This window comes from Sphaerodactylus townsendi, linkage group LG03, assembly GCF_021028975.2.
Source record: "Sphaerodactylus townsendi isolate TG3544 linkage group LG03, MPM_Stown_v2.3, whole genome shotgun sequence".
Lineage (NCBI taxonomy): Eukaryota > Metazoa > Chordata > Lepidosauria > Squamata > Sphaerodactylidae > Sphaerodactylus > Sphaerodactylus townsendi.
In genome coordinates this window covers 22582852-22603901 of record NC_059427.1, presented here as the reverse complement: position 1 = coordinate 22603901, position 21050 = coordinate 22582852, and the positions used below count along the sequence as shown (strand labels likewise).

Sequence of the window (21050 nt, the reverse complement as noted above, 5' to 3'; positions counted from 1 at the left end):
TCAGTAGAAAAGATTTCTCACTATTTCATCATATAGGAACACGTTTACGAGAATAGGCAACCAGTGAAAAACTATCACTATTGTACATTTTAAAGCACCATGAATGTACCCAAGCTGCCGACATATAAATGTTGGCATAGGGTCGTGGTGGCGAACCTTTGGCACTCCAGATGTTATGAACTACAATTCCCATCAGCCCCTGCCAGCATGGTCAATTGACCGTGCTGGCGGGGGCTGATGGGAATTGTAGTCCATAACATCTGGAGTGCCAAAGGTTCGCCACCACTGGCATAGGGAATCACAATAAAGAAAGTAAAGGATACAGGATGAATATGTGCAGATTTAATAATGTATACTGAAGGGGGATGAGAATTATAGGAAATTCTTACTATGTGGTAAAAATTCTAGCCCAACCTCCCTCTTATGCAACAAGTCATTGTGAGATGGGATTTAGAGCTGGGAAACCCAAATTCAAATTCCCGCTATGCCATAAAATTTATGGGCCAATTGATCTGTCTTACCCTAACCTGCCTTGCAGTGTTGTTGTGAGCATGAAATGGAGGATGGGAGAGCTATGTATGCTACCCTCAGCACCTTAGAGGAAGGACAGAATTAGAAATATGTGAAACTGTGAAACTGGTTGCTTGAATACCACACTTCCTAACTGATTTTCTGAAGGGTGCTCTTGATTTCTTCAAGCTGAAGGCTCCTATGCTCTGTTCCTCTAACCCATCCTTAATTTTGCCAGGATGCTCCTCTCCCCGGGGCCAGTATTTTCACTGTGCGCCCCAATAGATTTGGTCGATGAACAGACAGGAAAGGTGCTCAGACTTCTTGCTAATTTGATGTCCTTTTCTGTACCAGCTGAGGCTGTACAACCAGAGGTGGGATCCAGCAGGTTCTCACCAGTTCCCGAGAGTGGGTTACTAATTATTTGTGTGTGCCAAGAGGGGGTTACTAATTGGGTTTTCCGTTAGAAATTCCATTAGGTCCAAAAATCATAAAGTCCTGTTGTTTCCTATGTGGCTGGTTAGTGAAGGTAGAAAACGGGATAATTCTCCCTGTTGGGCTGTTTTAAAAACATGTTTTAGAAATATGGTAAAGTTCCTTGTTTAAGGAAAGTATCCTTCTTTTGATTTCTAGAAACAAAATTAAGTATTTGAAAGTATTAAGTATTTGACAGGCAGTCAATTAGAGGAGAAGTAGTTGTTTCTGTTGGCAGCAGACGATAGGACTTGCTATAATGAGTTTAAATTATGGACAGAAAGATACCAGCTGGAAATTAGGAACTTTTTTTTTACAGTAAGAGTTTTTTACAGTAACAGAGAAATTATTAATGCCCTGCCCCCGGAATGCCCGGCCACACCCCATCGTGCCCCGCCCAACCCCATTGGCGCTACACCACTGTTTGAATCCCACCACCATGGGAACCTGTTACTAAAATTTTTGGATCCCACCACTGTGTACAACATCACAGTCCCTGTGGCCGAGGTTTTCCACACTGATCTTACAGAACCCAGAATCTCATATCTACCCAAAACACAACCTCCTTCAGTCCCTCCGATGCTCCTCACCTCTATGGAACCTGTGACAGCCCCAGAGAATCAGCAGGGTGATGCCCACCAGCAATACCAGTCCAAAAGCCAATAGTCCCCAGTACTTCCGAGAAACTGGCAGAGAAAGAGAATGAGATTAGAAAAAGGGCATGAAAAACTCCACGCAAAACCCCCCATTTCTGCCACTCCTTTATTCCCAAAGGCCTGGTTATGCTTCCTCTCCCATCCACCCTCCAGTTCTGACACCTTAATGCTGTCTCTTCTTCCCAGTGTGTGCATGGACTTGTGTTTGTTTGCTCCCCATTTCTTACCACCCATGCTAAGGTAGAAGCCGAGCACCAAGTCAACCCGCCCCCCCTGAAAGTTCTGTTCTGCTTTCCCTTCAAGAATCTTCAGTTTTTCCCAGTCATCAAAAAGTTCCCCATCATGGCATGAAAGTACATGGGACTCCTGAAATAGGACTTGCCTACATAAACGTCGTCTCCTACCTTCCTCAGCAAAACTGCGCTCTGACCCTTCCAATAAGACCCAACAGTGTTCCCCAACCCCTACAGGAAATGCCTTGGACTTCCTTCACAGACAAACAGATCAAATGGGGCTGGTGGTGCCCAATTTTATTATGTAGGACACAACACAAACATCTGCTCTCCATTTTAAGACTGGCCTTTTCCACACACATCATTTTAAACGTTTCTGGGACTTTAATATGTTGTTTCCTCAGTGGTGCTCCGCACTGAATTTCCCCCCATTCATTGGGAAACATTTCATTTTCCTTTATTCTGGCGTATTTGAAAATCTTTTTATGACAATTCTTTTGGTCAAAACATTTCTAAGCCGACTTCCCTGGCAGTGCGGTATTCTTGAAAGTTTCAAATTTCCCGCCAAAATGCTGGCTTTTTTTCAAGCCCCTGGGCCCCTGCTCACCTTTTCCCTTGGAACCTGGCCTGCCATTTTTTTTTGTGCCCCTCGCCTCACTCCTATCCCCCTCACCTTGTAGTTTTCATCATTTTGTGCATTTTATCCTGCGCATTTCTCCTTGCATTTCTCCTGCGCATCAGTAAATTCAGTCATCAATAAACCCACAATTACATGAAGCAATGATGAAACAGATTGGCAAGGCATCGAATCAATGAATCAGCAACCAAAAAAATTAAACGGTTGGAGGAGGTGTGTGTGAAGAAAATGGTGGTAAAAGGGAGGATAAAAAAATATTCTAAAGGCATTCTAAATGACTTATGCAAAAAAGACCCCTCTTGGGAGTGAAGACCTTTGCTTTTAACTTCACACTTCAGAAGGGAACTTTACTAGAGACTCATGGGAATTGTAGTCCATGAACATCTGAAGCGCCAGATTTGGACACCCCTGGACTAAGGTGGGGCCAAGGCGTTGGGCACCCTTCTGATGTGTTGATGGCCCCTCTCAGGGAAACTTCTTCTCTTTGCCTTTTACACCTTCTCCCCATACCGTTTCTCCATCTTGCAACCATGAGAGCAAGATGCAGGCCCTGCATCTCCCTCCATCCTAGTTGGAGTAGACTAGAAAACTATATTTACTCTATCCTATCCAGAAATGGAGTTTCTACAATAGATGTAGTACAGCAGTTTAAATAGACAAAAGGCTCTGAGTTATTTTTGTTCCTGACAATTGCAGAGATTAAATAGGATTTTCCTGCACACAATAGCACCCAGGCACTCTGCTAAATTACCAGATCTGAAATTCAACTGAAATTCTAGTAGTGGCGGTTCCACTCCAGATGTTATACGACAGCCCCTGCCAGCATGGTCAATTGGCCATGCTGGCAGGGGCTGATGGGAATTGTAGTCCATAACATCTGGAGTGCCAAAGGTTCGCCACCACTGCTCTAGGGGGACCAAGATTCTTGAATCCCAGGACCTGTCCCTCGCTATCACGTTCCCCAATTTACCATGGCACTGTGACTTACTGTCTGGACACAGAAGCTGTTTGCCAGAGAAGCGCACATCAGAACGCCAGACCTGCCAAATTAGAAAAAAAAAGAGGCTGTTGTCATATTGGAGGTAAGAAACATGCAACCCGGATATGGCAAGGGTCTGCTTTAATGAGAACACTTGGTTATTGTAAAATCGATGGCTATTGACATTGGCCTCTGGGAATCTGCAGCTGCACAACCTGCTCGCTTGGTTCTCTTCTTGGAGAATTTTGGATTCAGGACAGATGCAGAGGCTCAAGCTGATCCTTACCAGTACACAGCTCCTCGAGATCCGCCAAGGCAGGATAAGGTCCAGGTCCCATGAGCCCTGACCCTCTGGCTGCAAAATAAAAACAAGGAGAAGATGACATCAAACTCATGGGCTCCTCTGTGTCCGCACCCCTCCCAGCTGAAACCCATGTTCCCAGCCCCTCATCACCCATCCCTGCTGGCAGAAAGAATTCCTGATTCCCCAACCCAGACTCCCTCCCCCCCCCCCCCAACTCTTCTCCAGTAGCCACTTACATGGGTGATGGTGTAGACCGGTGGCTCCAGCACACACTGGCCCAGGGGCTGCTGCTGACATAAGGCTGCACTGAAGGACGCTGGCACGCGAGAGTGGAAATGCATGTGGACCTGCAGGAAGTGAACGCTAAGAGATACGTTCCAGGCAGGGTCTAGAAGGGAACAGCAGAAAGAAATGAGTGGTGGCTAAACAACTCCCACTGGTACAATCCCTATTATTGGGAACTTCTTGCAAAGGGAAAGCTTGCTTGAAAAAATACATACAAGTCTGAAGCAACCTCCGTGGCCCACATTCTTGTGCATCCTATATTACTTATACAGAAATACACACCACGTTCCCACTTTCAGCTATGGTGAAAGCGGCTGATATCTTGTCTCTCTGTGTGTCGAGTGCTATTAAGTTGCAGCTGGTGATTTTCAAGTAGGTTTTTCAAGTGGGATTTTCAAGAGACTAATGAAGATGGTTTGCCGCTGCCTTCCTCGCGATCCTGGTATTCCTTGGTGGTCTCCCATCCAAGGACTAACCAAGACTCACCCTGCTTAGTTTCTGAGATCCGAAGAGATCAAGCCAGCCTGGGGCATCAGATCCGGTTATACGATATCCGCAATATTTATCATGCAGCTTTTATAGAATCTGCCTTCCATGAAATGACTCAAGGTAAACTACTCAAGGTAACTCTCTCCGTATCACTCTTGTGTCCACTAGCAAAATACACATTGATACAATTCTTTGTGTTTAACCATTCCAGATTGTCTCTCATTCCCCAAGAGTGTCTAGTGATGCCTGATTTGTGCTGGGTCTTAGGCAGACTCACCTATCCGGCGTGGGCATTCAACATGACTGCTGTTGGTGTATGAAAACTAGAGAGGAAAGAGCAAAGTCAGTGACAGAATCTTGTGGAAATCCTCACTTGACACTTAACAGAATCACAGGACAACATCAGACAAAAAAGGCCTTGTGTACCAGCAAGTCCCACCCTCTGTTTTTCTGAAGCATCCAGTCTGAGGACAGAAATCTGTACCTCTCCCCTCCTAGGACAGACTATCCACAGAAACAGCAGTACAACTGATCATCTAGCTCAAAGGTATCATATGGCCTGCGCAGGCCAGATCAAGTTTAAGCATAAGCATAAGCATTTTATTGTCATTGTGCACGCACAATGAAATTTACAGCAGCATTCCTCGATGCACACAATTTCAGACTCATACATCATCCTCACTTTCCCCTTCCTCCACCCATCCCTACACAGCCCCAAACACATCAACACGAAGCCGCGGAGTTTAGCATAGCCACAGCTCTAGAGTAGAAGCTGTCTCTAAGCCTCTTTGTCCTCGTTTTGATAGACCTGTATCGTTTGCCGGATGGTAACAGTTCAAAAAGAGAGTGTGCTGGATGAGACGGGTCTCTCAGAATATTTTGGGCTTTTTTTAGGCTTTGGGAATTATAGAGTTCTTCCAAGGAGGGGAGAGGGCAGCCGATAATCCTCTGTGCAGTAGTGATCACCCTTTGGACAGACCCTTTAGCACAGACCAGATTCCATAAAGGCAGAAAAGAAGTTCAGGCAGATAAATGAGATAACATTCCTGAGAGCCCAAATTACAGAATTCACTTCTCAAGAATTTTTGCCTGCCCTGTTCTATCACTGCCTTCCACCAGTAGAGTGAACACTGGTTTGTTTTCTCTGGCATTCCCCCAATGATCCATACTTTCTGCCCTATTTTTTAATTTGCAATCTCAGTGTTTTATAGATGTGTTGTAGTTTTGGTTTTAATTGGCTTCCTAATGTGCTTTTCATAGGTTTCTAATGGTTAGGCACCTTGGTGGCCCTGACTGGAAAGAACGGTGGGATATAAATTCTGCAAATAAATAAAGAAACCCAAAGACTGTCCGCTTGTTCCTGCTATGAGAGTGGAATGAAAACCAATTGCTCTTTTTAGCCTTCGTGTAGGATTGCAAGCTCTGGGTTAGGAAACTGATGGAAATTTGGGAGTGGAGCTTGGCAAAGGCAGGGTCTTTAGCAGGGTATAATAAGGCCGTTCAGTCCAGCCTCCAGAGCAGCCGTTTTCTCCAGGGCAGTGTCGTAGCGCCAAGGGGACGGGTGTGTGTATGCCGGTGCAGGGGGCGTGGCAAGGGCGTTCCAGGGGCAGATGGGGGCGTGGCAGGGGCACAGGACATATGTGTGCCCCGGGCGCCATTCCCCCTGGCTCCGGCCCATCTGGAAATCAGCTGCAATTCTGGAAGACCTCCAGGACACACCTGGAAGTTGGTAACCCTACTGCGTTTTGCGGCATGATTGGACCATCTCCTAAGAGGCCAAGCAGCTCTTGCGCACCTGTGCAGTGACAGTGATGGGTGGGGTGTCTCACCTTGAAGCACAGCCGAGGATGCACGTCCACTTCCTCAAGGGTGTAGATCTAGGCCAAGAAACAGAAACAATATGTCGGGCTAAGCCTTCCTTCCCAGTTCAACTTCCACAGTTCCCAAAGTTCTGCTGTTGACACATTTACCCCCAATTTGCAAGTTTTCCTGTTTCCAGTTGCATGTAAACAGCCATATTCATGTGAACATCAGTTCCGAATAAAAGTTCTCTATCTTTTCTTTTGCTCTTTCTGAGAGAAAGAGAATGGGCACAGAACAGCTGGATGAATTCCTTCCTTTGAGAGCAACACATATTCACATACCCCTAATCCTGAACCATTTGCTCTTGCAAATAAGTTGCCAGATCATTTCCTGGGCCCAGGAACAAAAGCTTAAGTGGTCCTAGCTTCCAAGAGAAGATGCACAGCAGTGGCCCTCTGCTCCTCTTCCCTGCTGTTGCCTATAGAACGCTACTTCTTGCCCTTTTCGCACAGACACTTTAATACATTTTGAGGCAGGAAATAAAACGTTTCCTCCGTGGAGTTCTGCATTGTTTTTTTCCCCCTTTCATCCACAAAATATTTCATTTCCAGCTCGGAAGTGTTTTACATGAATCTTCTTTTAAAACAATTCTTCAGTCTAAAACAATTTGAAAACAAATTCTGTGTAGAGTGAACACATTAAAAACATTTCCTCCGCCTCCGGCCTTCCCTGAATTTTCTCCTCGGCGCCATTTTATGAGCTCACTCTCCCATTCCCTTTGCCTGCTTATGGAGCATTTCAGAGCGTGTCTGTGATTTTGGGGGGCTTAATCTTCACAGCATCAACTACAGAAGATTCAGGGAATTGCAGCGTGAGGCTGCGAAACATAGAAAAACAGGGAAAAACAGGAAATGGCAGCCAGGAATAGTTTTGAGGGGGTGAGTGTGAACAAAAATAGTGTTATTGGGGGGGGGGATCTAAAATGTTTTATATAACATTTTAGGTGACCTGTCAGAAAACAGCCTCTGACTCACAAATAGTGAAGAAAGGGCGTTTCCCCACTCACCACACACACCCCTTTGCTGTGCGCTGCTCTCAGCGCACGTCATTTCTGGTGCGCACCCGGGCGTCCCCACGACCCCGTGCTCTGCGTGGAGTCATCAAAAGGCACCGTTTACAAGAGTGCCAGGAATGACGCGCGCTGAGGGGGCGCGACAGCAGCAGCGGCAACGGCAGGGCAGCTGTGTTGTCGCCGCCCCGTAGTGGGGAGTGCCGGGAGACCCCACGCTACTTGAGGAGAGTAGCGCAAGCTTAAGGTAAGTGGGAAAAGGCCCAGTGAGGGCAGGCAAAGGTCAGAGTGGAAGGCATAACAAAACATCCTCTCTTGGTGCTGTGGAGCATTGAACAAACATGGGCATGAGTCCTGGACAAAGACGTGGTCACTCTTACCCACCAGAGTGCAGGACTGCCCTAAGATTCCTCCCCCTTCTAGACCAACAGCTTTCTCTTTGTAAAGCAGAAAATCTCAGGGAGGAGATGTGTCATAAAATAAAATAAAATTAGGTAGCCACCCCATCCCTTATGGACTCCAATCTGGAGAACCAGGCTTGATTACCCACTCCGCCACATGAGCGACTGACTCTTATGTACTGAACTGGATTTGTTTCCCCCCTCCTCCACATGAAGCCTGCTGGGTGACCTTGGGCTAGTCACAGTTCTGTCAGAACTCTCTCAGCCCCACCTACCTCACAAGGTCTCGGTTGTGGAGAGCGGGAGGGAAAGGAGTCTGTAAGCCCTTTGAGTCTCCTTAGAGGAGAGAAAGGGGCAGGGGGTGTAAATCCAAACTCTTCCTCCTTCTTGTCTGTATTTTCTGCAAATTCTCAAAAATCCCAGAAGTGCTCACATAGTTGACAAACTTGGGGACCCTTGCTTTACAATATATCTGATGTCCTTTTTAATGATCCTGTTTTCCCTTTTGCTTGTACCCACTTCAGGGACAGGCTCCTTAATCAGAGGCTCAGAGCATGATTACTTTCCTCAAGGTGATGCTTTAAGTGTGTTGTAGAATCTATAAACGCATTGTTAATTGGTAGGTTTCGTATTTTCTAAAGATTCCCTTAACACCAACAAAAGCTAAATAAACAATGAAACTAGAATGCAGTTGTAAGACCTGTAGGGCAACAGCTTAGGGACAGAGGAATACTGACTTCCTCCTTCACATATTTTCTGACTTTTTTTCTATTTTCATTTATTTCTATTTACACGCAAGCTGCAAAAAAAGAGTCTCCTTGGAAGGAGGGCAAAACAGCTGGTGGTGGCAGCTGTCAATAGGAAAAGGGTGTCAGGAAACTAAAAAAAGTAACATGCTTGCCTGAGCCTTTACATTGGAACCCCTGGGGTTGCATTCTGTAAAAAAAAATCCTCTAAGAAAGTTAGGCTGATTCCGCACGGGCCAAAAACAGTGGTTTGAAAATGGTGTGAAAACAGTATAAACCCTTTCACGCTGTTTTAAACCCTTTTACACCACTCTCACACTGTTTTCACACTGCTGTTTTTGGCCCATGCGGAATCAGCCATAGTTAATTTAGGTCATTTTTTATACCCTGCCTTTCTCCCAGCACACTCAGAATTCAAAAATGTACCCACTACTCTTTGAAATGACTAGTTCCCCAAACCCACAATTCTCAGCCTTTTACCTTGACTTTAGACCTCCTGTTCACTAAACTGCAAAGCCCATGCAAAGTCAGCCAACTGCTCTCATCAAAGGACTGCCATTCCGGCTTTACCTGTTGAGATCTGGTGGCTGTGGAATTCGGGATGTCATAACAGGTTGCTTCTGGTGTAGCACTTTCCTTCCAGCAGAGGGCAGCGGTGGGATGAAGCAGGCAGCGGCCGCGTAGAGACATAGCCATTTGGGCCCCGTTGCTGGTGCTATGGTCATCGATCTGCATTGAGGACCACAACTCGGGACCATCTACAATGGCAGAGGGAACAATATCATATGCCTTACACTAAGCCGGGTCTTAAGTTGCTCTGGACAGCTACCAAGTCTCAGGCAGAGACTTCTTCTTCAACTCAGATGCCCAGAATCAAACCTGGGATCTTTGATATGCAAAGCACACACTCTCCCACTCAGCCACAGCCCCTCCTTCCAGAGATGACACATGCAAAGTACCTTATGGCACCCTTCCCTCTCCCACTATTTTCCCCAATACCGAAATAGAGGTTTTAAGGCTTAAACCCACCCCTGTCCAGGGTTTTCCTAACAAACTGTGGTTTAAACAAACTGTGGTTTAAACTGTGGTTTAAACACACCACAGTTTAGCAGTGGCCCTGTTCAGATGTTAATTAATGCCTGCACGTGAAGCAGCTGAACAAGAAATTAAGACTGAAGTCAGTAAAAGAGTTACGATCTGAAGAGAAACCAGAGTATAAAGAGTTACTTCTTACGCTGATCTGTACGACTACTTCCCCTTTAGTTGCTCAAAGCCCCTTGTAACAGCATTATGCAGACAGACCCAAAAATGGAACAATCACGGGCTCTAGTTGACAGACCGGCTCATAATGTAAGACTCACAGGCCTCTGGGTGATCCTGGAAGGGACACTTCTTCTTGCGCACGCTGCCTTGGTGCTCATACGATGCCTACAAAAAAGGTTGGGAGGTTCAGGAAGATCAGGCCGGCTGCTTTCAATTCCTCCCCCATGGTCCCAGGCCAGGGTACCTAGCTGCTGGGATTAGTATTTATATATGGACTCCATTTATTTTTTCATTGAGACTCTGGGATGGTGCAGAACATACCCCACTAACTTCCTTTCTTCCCCATGCTGGTTTCACTTCTATTCTAGCCTTTGACCTGAGTGCATGGTCAATGGCAGCCTGCCACAGTGGGGCCTTTCCCACTGTAGCATCCTCTCACCTGCACACACGTGATGGTGCGTTAGTTGTGCCCACTTGTTGTAGGGAAAGTAATCTCTTTAGACTAGGGTTTCTTTCTATCTACCTTTTTCCTGGAACAAAGCTGTGAACTGGAGATGCTTGAATAAATGTAAGTTTTACCTTTTACATTTATCTCTTGGGAAGTTTCTATAAACTGCACTCACACACACTACTGGGCAGATCTGTGACTCTAAACTAAATCTAACAACTGTTCCCCTTCTAAGAACACACCACCATTCCCTCTCTCTGAAAAGCCTCGGTGGGCAGGGTTCTCAGCGTGACGCATAGATAGTACACACCTCGATGCATAAGCAGGGCAGCAGGAACTCATATGGCAGCACAGCAGGGTGATGTCTGGAAACCAGCGCCTGGCAGGAGCAAAGGATTGCAAAAGACACTGAAACTTGGAAGGAGATGATGCCTCCCTAACTCAATCCCCTCGCGGTCCTCATCCTTCAGCAACTTCTCCTGCCTCTCCTTTCACATTGACCTATGTCCTCTTTTTTTATAGCCCTGGACATCAAAGAGTAGCCCAAAGCCCACGTCTCCATTGGGCAGGGTTGCCAGCCGTTAGGTGGTGCCTGGAGATCTCCCACTATTACAACTGGTCTCCACAGGACAGAGGTCAGTTCAACCATAAACAGAAAAACACATTGAACCAGACAGGAAGTGAAGACTTGCAAATTTTAATATATAATAAATAGATTAAGACACACTCACCCATACACACACACACACATTAGCCCAGGGGTGTCCAATTCTGGCGCTTCAGATGTTCATGGACTACAATTCCCATCAGCCCCTGCTGGCATGGCCAATTGGGGCTGAGGGGAATTGCAGTCCATGAACATCTGAAGTGCCAGAGTTGGACACTGCTGCCTTAACCTGATGGATTTTTACATGGACTGAACAACTTTAAAAATTCTCTAGAGGTTACAAGGGCAGAGTTAAAATTTATAAGAAAAAAGAGGAAAGAGCAAAGACCCACAAAATGAAAATTATTTGTGAGTGACCGGCGATCTCATTCTCCAGTCCCTTGTATTGGATGCTAGGCTTCCTTGACTGTGATACTTTTTGACACAGATGGACCCAGGGCTGAGTGTGCCATTATTGTGTACTTCGCATCTCTAGCTATTGAGAAAAGCACACGTATATTTGTCTGTGGCTTCACACGAGCTTATTCTTCTCTTAATACCCAGAGTGTGATGGAGTGTGATCTGTTCATTATACCGGCATATTAAAATTTCCTGTCAGGTTCAGCGTGCTTTTCTTTTCTTTTTTCTCCCTTTTTATAATTTTTTATTGTATCATTTGAATATTCCATTTTATATTAATACTTTTCTTCATTTGTTTTCAAACAATAAATTTTCCCTTTTCCCCTCCCCCCTGTATTTTCTTCATAGTTTTATCAAACAAACAGCAGTAAGTTCATTCTTTGTAATCTCTTCTCCCATATCTCCTCGTTGACTCCAGCTTCTTTCATCCAGTCCACATATATGGTCCATATCTTCAGAATTTCACTCTGTTTATCTTGCCACAGTTTGTTTTTTGTTATTATATCGAACATGTCCAGTGTCACTTGTTCCCAGATATATTCCAACCATTTCTGGATTGTCCATTTTTTCTTTTCTTTCCAGCCTAAAGCTGTTGTTGCATGTGCTGCTTTGATCATTATTTTATACATAGAGCTATATTTTTTATCTACCCTTCTGTCCTCCATTACACCCATAAACATTAAATCATTCTTTATCCCAATATTAATCTTCACCAGTTTCTCGATATATAACAATACGGTTGTCCAAAAATTTTTCCATGTTCAGCGTGCTTTTCTGTTTATGGTTTGTGCTTGACACTTGAACCCGCACATTGTAAATTGGCTTTGAGAGAGGTCACCTCACCTGAAGAAAATGGCCGCTTTGGAAAATGGACTCTATGGTATTCTGCCCCACTGAGGTCCCGCCCCTCCTCAAACCCCACCTCCCCCGGGCTCCACCCTCCACTCCAGATATTTCCCAACAGGAGCCGATACCCTATTAATGGAGCCTCCATTTTCTCTAGTGGAGCTGCTCTCTGTAGTCTGGAGATGAATTCTAGGGGATCCTCAAGTTCGGCCTAGAGGCTGGCATTCTTAATACAGTACCATAGAGTCCACCTTCCAAAGCAGCAATGATCTCCTGGGGGAACTGGTCTCTATCACCTGTTAATCCAGGAGATCTCCAGGCCCCATCTGGAGATGATCCACCCTAGAGAGGAATCCAAAAAAGGAGAGGAAGCAAAGAAAGGGAAGATAATGTTGGGAGGAGGACCTGTGGAGTTGGGGGATAATCTCTGTCTTGTGCATCCCCCACTTGTAACTATCATGTTTCTCCAAAAATAAGACAGTGTCTTATATTAATTTTTGCTCCCAAAGATGCGCTATGTCTTATTTTCAGGGGATGTCTTGTTTTTCCGCTCCACAGCTGCATGCTCTGGTGCTCTGTTCAATGGGAATGCTTCCAAACAAAAACTTTGCTGCATCTTACTTTCGGGGGATGTTTTATATTTAGCACTTCAGCAAAACCTCTACTACGTCTTATTCTCAGGGGATGTCTTATTTTCGGAGAAACAGGGTATGCAACTGACTGTTCTTCCAAATGCTCTTCTATTCCCCACCCTCACCACAGGACTTTCAGACTTTATTCTCCTTTGTTTCTCCTTTCCCCAGGGATGTACCTGCTGGTGGAAGCGGGGGGACAGTTCTTGACACTCTAGAGCCATCTGGTGGCAGAGGCGTACTGTAATGTTGGGGCCTTCAGGGACAGACACCTCAATCGCTCGAGCTGCTGGCATCCATGTGTAGTGGAACTTTGGTCCTGGGGAAGGAAAACAGGCTCTAGTGGAGGAGAGAGGGTTTTCCCCCAGTTCCTCCGAGATCGGTCTTCTGTCCTATAGGGGCTGATATGGAGACTGAAGGTTCTCACATTTCTTTTAGCTGCTGCCAAGACCCACGCATGGGGGAGACTGATGCATCTTAGTTGGGCCTGGAGGGTCTGAGTTGCTAAACCAAGGATCTATTTATATAATTTCAAGATTAGAATAGAAATTGTTCTTCAATTCATGAGATTGTATGGGATAGTGGGGTGGATGAGACAGTCTGCTTTGGTCGTGGCAGGTGGAGCAGGGAAGGTGAAAGAAGAAGGGGTGGAATGGGCTGGGGAAGCCTCATCTTATGTACAAAGGTACAGCAGAGGTCTGGCAGCAACCTTGCCTTGCAACATGGGCATCCAGTTCATGTCCAGTTTTCCTTTTCCAGCTGTTGGGCTTTTGGGGGGTTGGATCCACTGGAAGGGCTCCAAACCTTTCCCTACCTGGTGGGCCACTGCGAGTAGCAGAGAGCTGGACTAGATGGACTCTGGTCTGATCCAGCTGGCTTGTTCTTATGTTCTTATGTTCTTATGTTCTTACTTTTACCGTCTTCAAGCAGATTGACATTTGTCCCAAAATTCCTTTTTGAGGATCTTGCCAGCTTCTAGGCTTGCCAGCTCCAGGTTAGGAAAAGCCAGGAGATTGGGGAGGGGGGGTGGAGCCTAGTAAGGGTTTGGGGAGGGGAGAGTATAATTCCATAGCGTGCACCTTCCAGAGCGGCCATTTGCTCCAGGTGATCTGATCTCGGTCACAAACTGGAGACTGGTGACCATCACAGCTTCACAAGCAGCTCTGGGGCCCTTTCCGCACATGCAGAATAATGCACTTTCAATCCACTTTCAATGCACTTTGAAGTGGGCGAAATATCAAGGATTCGGGAAGAACTCCCCATTGCCTGATCGATGAACAAGGATTCATCCCGGTTCTGGCGCTCATTCTCCCCCTTATCCCGCGTCTTTGCCGAACCTGCTTGAAAGTGCTACTTTAAAAAAAAAACACGTCTTCGATCCAGTTTGGAGGGGAGGATCGAGGGTCTAATCCGGGTTCAAATTTCCCGCCATGGAGAGTGATGCAAATGCCTTACAACCAATCAGTGTGCATGGTGCTGTTCTCGCGAAAGCACAAGAGAATTATAACCAACCAGAAACTTGGGCAGGGGAGACGTGCTGACATGATGACGTGCTGACGTCATAACGTGAGCCCGTTTTTGCGGGGGGGGGGGGAAGGTCCTGCCCCAACACGGCACGACAGCCAATCAGGAGAGACCCGCCAAGCCGATCATGTGGTAGTGGGGATTGTTACATTTCTTGAATCCGAGATAGGCCTAGATGTCTTCACTGGAAACATGCTGTGGTGGGGAGGTTGAAACCTCAATGAAAAGATGCAGTTTATTTTAAACTTGGTTTGATCTAGATTGAATTTTCCGGTGGGGATTCGGCCCACTTCAAATAATTGTGAAAATAGATTGAATGTGCATTGTTCTGTATGTGCGGAAGGGGCCTGGGTGTAGTGGAGCTGGCCATAGCAACTACGGATAATCTTTTCCAATTATGATGGGTGATTCTTTCTTTTTCTTTCTTCTGCCCATGACTTGTATCATTGGAACAAATTATTTTTTGCCGTGGTCTCCCAATTTTCAAGGGTATGGGGTGTGGAAGACTGAATTACCAAACAGCTTAGCATTAGGAGGAGGGGTTGCCTGTTTTTCCTGCTAGGGATTTTGGGTGCACAAATCAGACTTGACAAAGAATTATTACTCTGCAACCTCATCAATACTTCTCTTAATAAATGGAATTCATATTCAACCGAGTTTGCTTATTCTGGAAGATCCAAGGAACACAACAGAAACAGGGTTTGCTAAGGAATGAATTCCAGAGGTCCTAGGAATAGGAGTTGTAGATTCGGCAGAGCCGAACTGTACCTTACCTGACCTCTCATGGATGACTAGAAGGCTTTGGTTGAGAATCAGCACCTCATCGGGAAGGGTTTTCAGCCAGACAAAAACCCACTGGCCGCTTTCAGCTGTGAAACAGTCAAACTGCACCTGCCACTAGGGGAAAGAATGCTGTGATGAGAACCGAATTCATCTTAAATACACACAATTTCATTCTTCCACTGCAGAACCTGAAGTAGCACAAAGGAAGTTCTCATCTTACGCTCTGACCAGACCCTGCCCTGCTTACTTGCTTGCTTGCTTGCTTATTTACTTACTTTTACTCACTCACTCACTCACTCACTCACTCACTCACTCACTCACTCACTCATTCATTCATTTATTTATGGGTTTATGGGTTTATGGGTTTTATATACTGCCCTGCCCCCCGGAGGGCTCTGGGCGGTGCACAACATAATTTCCTCTTACAACCCATACAAACCAAACCCCATTAAATTAAAATTAAAACACAGCGATAAAATTAACAAAGATGACGTCACGCAATAAAACCCCAATTAAAACCCTCCCAGAGAGGGGGGAAGCAGGACGAAAAAGTGGGTCCCGTAGATGGCAAGGGAACTCCGAACCGGAGGAATAAAAGGGGCACTCAATCAGTGACTGGACACGGTCCGGTGGAACAGCTCAGTCTTACAGGCCCTGCGGAATTCACCAAGATCCCGCAGGGCCCGGACAGCTGGATGGAGAGTGTTCCACCAGGCAGGGGCCAAGGCTGAAAAGGCCCTGGCTCGAGTGGAGGCCAGCCGCATCATCGAGGGGCCAGGAACCACCAGCAAATTGGCCTCTGCTTAGTTTCAGCCAGGTAGCTGCAGCAGGTATTCCCCAGCTATACCCTGGGACCAATATCCCTATCAGTCTCTGCTTGTACCTCAGAAGCTATTCCAGACTTCAACTTGTCCCAAAATGGAGGGAATTGCCAGGGCCATTTCTATTATTCTCTGCCAAATCTCTGCACGACAGGAGTAGATGCAGAGATATCAACAGATTCAGTAATGGTGTGGAGTGTAAATCTTTTCTCTAACATTGAATTCAGTCACATATGTGGGATTTTTTTAAAAAATCTGCTTTTTCTTTCTAAAAGCAAGCGTCTAAATCTCATGATTCGAATGTATGATCAAGTAATAATTCCTCTCTGTTAGCTACAGAAAGAAATACTTCCCTCTTTGGCAGATGAAGATCTACTTAGCTTCTACAAAACAGCTGTACCGTGTGCAGGGGTAGCCTGACCATTTAGCTTTCAGAGAGTTTTCCTGGGTGGCCACTGCCCTAGAGCGCAGAGAGAGTTTCAGAGAGTTTCAGAGAGTTTTCCTGGGTGGCCACTGCCCTAGAGCGCCACTGGTGACCCGGAGCAAACAATGGCAATCCCCAGCAACTCTGCCAGTGCTTCAGAGATCACAGGGTTCAAATCCGTCACCAACAATAATAATCATTGCCCCGCAAAAGTGGTCTACTCCTGCACTGCCACTAGTTTGGTAGGGTTGAGAAATAATTGGAGATTTCGGGGGTGGAGCCTGAGGACGGGGGTGGGGTCAGGGAGGGACTTCAGTGGGGTAGAAGAATGCCATAGAGTCCACCTTCCAAAGCAGCCATTTTTCTCCAAGTAAACTGATCTCTGTCATCTGGAAATCAGCTGTAATAGGGGGACATCTCCAGCTGCAACCTGGAGTTTGGCATCCTGATTTGTGGCAGGAAGCAGTGGGTAAGTTAATGTGCGTTGTTGATACCACTCATTTCAGTGTTCCCTGCAGCACTAGTTTGCAGTGCCGCTTGGTTTGTTCCAGGGTCACTTTAACTTCCCAGTCCACTGGTGATTGTGGCTCTTCTGAAATACGTCTAGAGCCAAAGATAGCATCAGAGCATCATTCCAGAGTCTGCACCTACCAAAAAGGGATGGTGCAACCATATACATATAGTTGCCGTCTTTCCCCCCCAATAGGATGCTCCTGTACACCAAACAGCAACAAAGTAGATAGAGATTCTACAGCTACCACATTTTCCAACGTAGAAGCAAAGAGTAAAATCACAAAGCTGCATTTCTAGCTGTCCCGCAGGGGGAAAAGGATTACAGGGATAACCCAGTCTTCACGTAAAGGGTCAGTAGGCAACTCACCAAGGTTCCTGCATTTGCCCGCTTCTTTGGTCGCCTGAAGACTTGAAGCCGGACAGAACGGTTAGAATTCAGTACCAGAAAATACAGTTCCAGTCCTTGTATGCCTAGGGTCAGAAAGAGACAGACTATGAGACCAACCTTTGAAGGGTGCCCAAGACAATAGGTCAAAGAAAACCTCCCATGAGACACTGCTTTGCTCACTCCGTAGCAGATATGACTCTGTCCTTCTACCGCCGTGAAGCCTATGAAGCTGTGTGTATTCTACGCATTTCGGAATTTACTGTAGACACACAGAACGTGTTTATTCCACATGAAAGTCAAGGATTCTAAAATGTTCTACTTTCATTTTTTTCCAAAGTGACTTTCTAAGTCAGCTGATTCTAGAGCAAAAGATAAAAAAGTGACTCCAGTTTGCCCTTATGCAAGGGTGAGCTGGCCATTCAGCTAAAGGAAACTTCCCCAGTGGGGTGAGGAATTAAAGGGCAGCTGATGACCAGCAAAACTATCTGCCTAGCAGCTCGGCCTGCAGCTTGAGCAGAGTTGCAGGCCAGGCATATCAGGAACTTTCAGAGGTCGGACAAGGGGAAGGGAAGTGTCACATAATACACTTCCAGGGGAAGACCAAGAAGTGACGTCATTGCATCGTGACACTAGTAATTTCCTCAATCTCTATGGTACGAACATAGAGATTGAGGGAATTCCTAGAGAATCACGCAACACGGTGATGTATTAGTCCCTTCCCATTTTTTCAATGCTGCTCCACTCAGCGAAGGCAGGGGACAGAAAGCTGGGTGGGGTTTTGTCTACCCTTAGCAGGCAAATGGTGGCCCTAGCATTGGGGGTTGCTTGGCCCACAGACCCTTCAGAGGCAATGATAATCTGAGTCTGCTCACCAACTGCCTCCCCCACATTATCAGTTTGCAGGAGAAAACATTGGGTTAACTTAGGCCCACAGTTGATGAGTGGCCTCCCAGCCCTGACTTGTAGTGTAGTAAAGGCCACTCTGCTTGGCTCCGTGAAGGGCTATTTTAACCTCCCAGTCTGCTCTTGCCCTGTGTCACCTTCTTGGCCAAAATTAATTTAAATGACAATTAACTGATGGCCACTAACCTGGATAGCTTTAAAAGGGGCTTGGACAGATTTATGGAGGAGAAGTCGATTTATGGCTACCAATCTTGATCCTCTTTGATCTGAGATTGCAAATGTCTTAACAGACCAGATGCTCGGGAGCAATAGCCGCAGAAGGCCATTGCTTTCACCTCCTGCATGTGAGCTCCTGCATGTGAGCTCCTGCATGTGAGCTCCCACCTGGTGGGCCATTGCGAGTAGCAGAGAGCTGGACTAGATGGACTCTGGTCTGATCCAGCGGGTTTGTCTTATGTTCTTATGTTCTTAACTTTGGGCACAGACAGGGCATTGCAAATGTCAACCCAGCCAGTCACTCTACAGTGTTTACATCCTCGTTGAACAACTGGTCCCTGCTGTCCTTTCCCCCACCATACCTGTAGCGTTCAGAGCCAAGTGAACGCGCACGCACAGCGGGCAGTCATGCTGGCATAGCTGGACGGTGCTGAGAGCGAGGGTAGGCACAGAGGCAGCAGGGCCTTCCCACAGCTTTCGGAGACATTGTGGTTTGGGTAGGTCCCCCTGCACTGCTGGAAAGAACAGAGGGATTTGTGTAGCTACGAGAGGGAGGGGGTACCCAAAAAAGTCAACGTGCACCCATGATTCCACCTATTCCAACCTTCCTGGCAAATGTTACCTCAGCCACACTGAACTATTCTCTTCTGGCCTGAGGCAAACCTAGTCATTATGATCATGAACACAAAGCATTAAGAGCCATGCTTGATTCACTTGTTTGATCCAGTCAGCCTTTTTGCTCAATCCCACCCACCTAATTGTTGTCTTACAGCAACTGAGGCAGCATGAGACAGCATGTCGTTTCAGCAAGTGAGAGAAGCAGGGAGCAACTCTGCTGTCCTGTTTCCCCCCAAGCCCTTTTATTGACAGTTTACAATTGGAAAAACAAACAGGGCGGGCAGGGAGGGGAAACACAATACAATGGACAGGGCAAAGGGCACAGGGGGATTTGAGCAAGGGAATTGGCATTTGCACGTACACATTGGAGCCAGGAGGTCTTGCAACCTCAGCAGTTTTCTCCGAAACCACATTTGGGAAGGAAAGGTCAGTTACACGTGAGAGGCCTTTTTCCAAGCAGTGTATTGCCTCAGACACAGGCTCCCCGCCCGAATGTTGGGGAGCCCTTTTCCAAGCAATGGGCTGCCGTACTCGAGAGCCTCCTGGGCGCTGTGAGACCCCTTTCCAAGCAGAATGGCTGCCGTACTCGGGAGCCTCCCAGGCGCTGTGCCCCCCAACACCTAATTCCCCACCTTCCTCCAGTCCCTGCTGCCCCTTGCCTTCCATGCACGCAGCTCCCATAATTCCCAGTGAAGCGCTTTTGGTGGGCAAAGGATACTCTTGCCTTCTCATCCTCACTAGAGGAAAGGCTGTCTGGATCTAATCCAGTGTGTGGCCGTGGCAACACATACATACAAAAAGCTACCTTACACTGAGTCCGCCCCACAGTCCAGAAAGATGACGGTTTTCTACTTGACTGGTCATGGCCGTTGGGTGACTTTGGGACCCACACTATCTCTGAGTCGAAATCACCTCTCCAGGGTCTGAACCAGAGGACTTTCTCATCGTCTACTACTACTACCTCCAGGTGAGGCTGTTTTTACAACTGCCCTCCAGATGACAGAAAACAGTTTCCCTGAATGAACTGGGATCACACAACACAAGCACAGGAGTCCCAGGCTGCCTTGTCACTGGCAAGAGGATGTGAACAACCACTGCCAAGAGGAAAGCACCAACAACCACCACAAATTTACTGCCCTGCCAGTGAACTACATCCGACTCCTTGACATGTTTTGTAATAGTATATGGATTGATGGAAGTTATGCAAATGCCAAATGCCGCAGCGTTCTCCGAGGTAACCAGCTGTCAATCAGGGAAATAAAAGACTTCCTTACCAGCCTTTTGAAAATGTCTTGAGGCAGGAAATAAAACTTTTCCTCCGTGGTGGCCTGCATTGTTTCTACCCCTGAAAGTTTTATTTCCAGCCTCAAAAATGTTTTAAAGGAATCCCTTTTAAAAATTATTCTCTGGCTGAAATGTTTTGAAAACATCTTCGGTCGCTGTGTGATCTATTGACTACATTTCCCACATTTCTCTGCTCCCCTGAACATCCTCCTCCGTGCCATTTTCTGCACTCACTCAGTTCCCCTTTGCTTGTTCATATGAAGCATCTGTTCTTTTATTTGAGGGAGGAGGGAATCTTTGAAGCATCGAGTACACGAGGAGCACAGAACGCAGCACAAGGCTGTGACACATTGAAGCATCGATTCAACATAACACTAAAAAAAGAGGGAGGGGGGAATCAGGTAATGGTTGCCTGGAACAGTTTTGAGGGGTGAGTATAGACAAGCAAAGCTTGGGGCTTGGTTGGATCTGTTGAAGTGTGAACCAAAGTGCAAATGACCTTAGTGCCTTTCCGTTTGCACTGGATACGTGGGGCAAAGGAGTGTGGAAGGCTCATTCCGCACATGCAGAATAATGCACTTTCAAACTGCTTTCAGTGCTCTTTGAAGCTGTGCAGAATAGCAAAATCCACTTGCAAACAGTTCTGAAAGTGGTTTGAAAACGCATTATTTTGCGTGTGCGGAAGGGGCCAAAGATTCTCTAGAACTCCCTTCACTTCTGTTTCTATTCTTTTCC

General features: G+C 46.5%; 1 protein-coding gene across 2 annotated transcripts in view; it reads right to left on the bottom strand.

The window, feature by feature from the left end:
• The window catches only part of IL17RE (interleukin 17 receptor E), a 36196-nt gene that overhangs the window by 2712 nt on the left and 12434 nt on the right, over window positions 1–21050 (bottom strand). Inside the window, exons 3-15 of one of the 2 annotated variants that reach the window (XM_048487556.1) lie at window positions 18776–18928; window positions 17274–17377; window positions 15139–15262; window positions 13021–13160; window positions 10608–10676; window positions 9948–10014; window positions 9157–9344; window positions 6397–6444; window positions 4845–4890; window positions 4030–4181; window positions 3776–3844; window positions 3499–3550; window positions 1575–1670 (exon numbers count right to left, since the gene is read on the bottom strand). In XM_048487556.1, the coding sequence (XP_048343513.1) occupies window positions 1575–1670; window positions 3499–3550; window positions 3776–3844; window positions 4030–4181; window positions 4845–4890; window positions 6397–6444; window positions 9157–9344; window positions 9948–10014; window positions 10608–10676; window positions 13021–13160; window positions 15139–15262; window positions 17274–17377; window positions 18776–18928 (1308 nt within the window). The remainder of the gene's footprint in view (window positions 1–1574; window positions 1671–3498; window positions 3551–3775; window positions 3845–4029; window positions 4182–4844; window positions 4891–6396; window positions 6445–9156; window positions 9345–9947; window positions 10015–10607; window positions 10677–13020; window positions 13161–15138; window positions 15263–17273; window positions 17378–18775; window positions 18929–21050) is intronic. The other variant, XM_048487557.1, reaches the window with a different exon arrangement.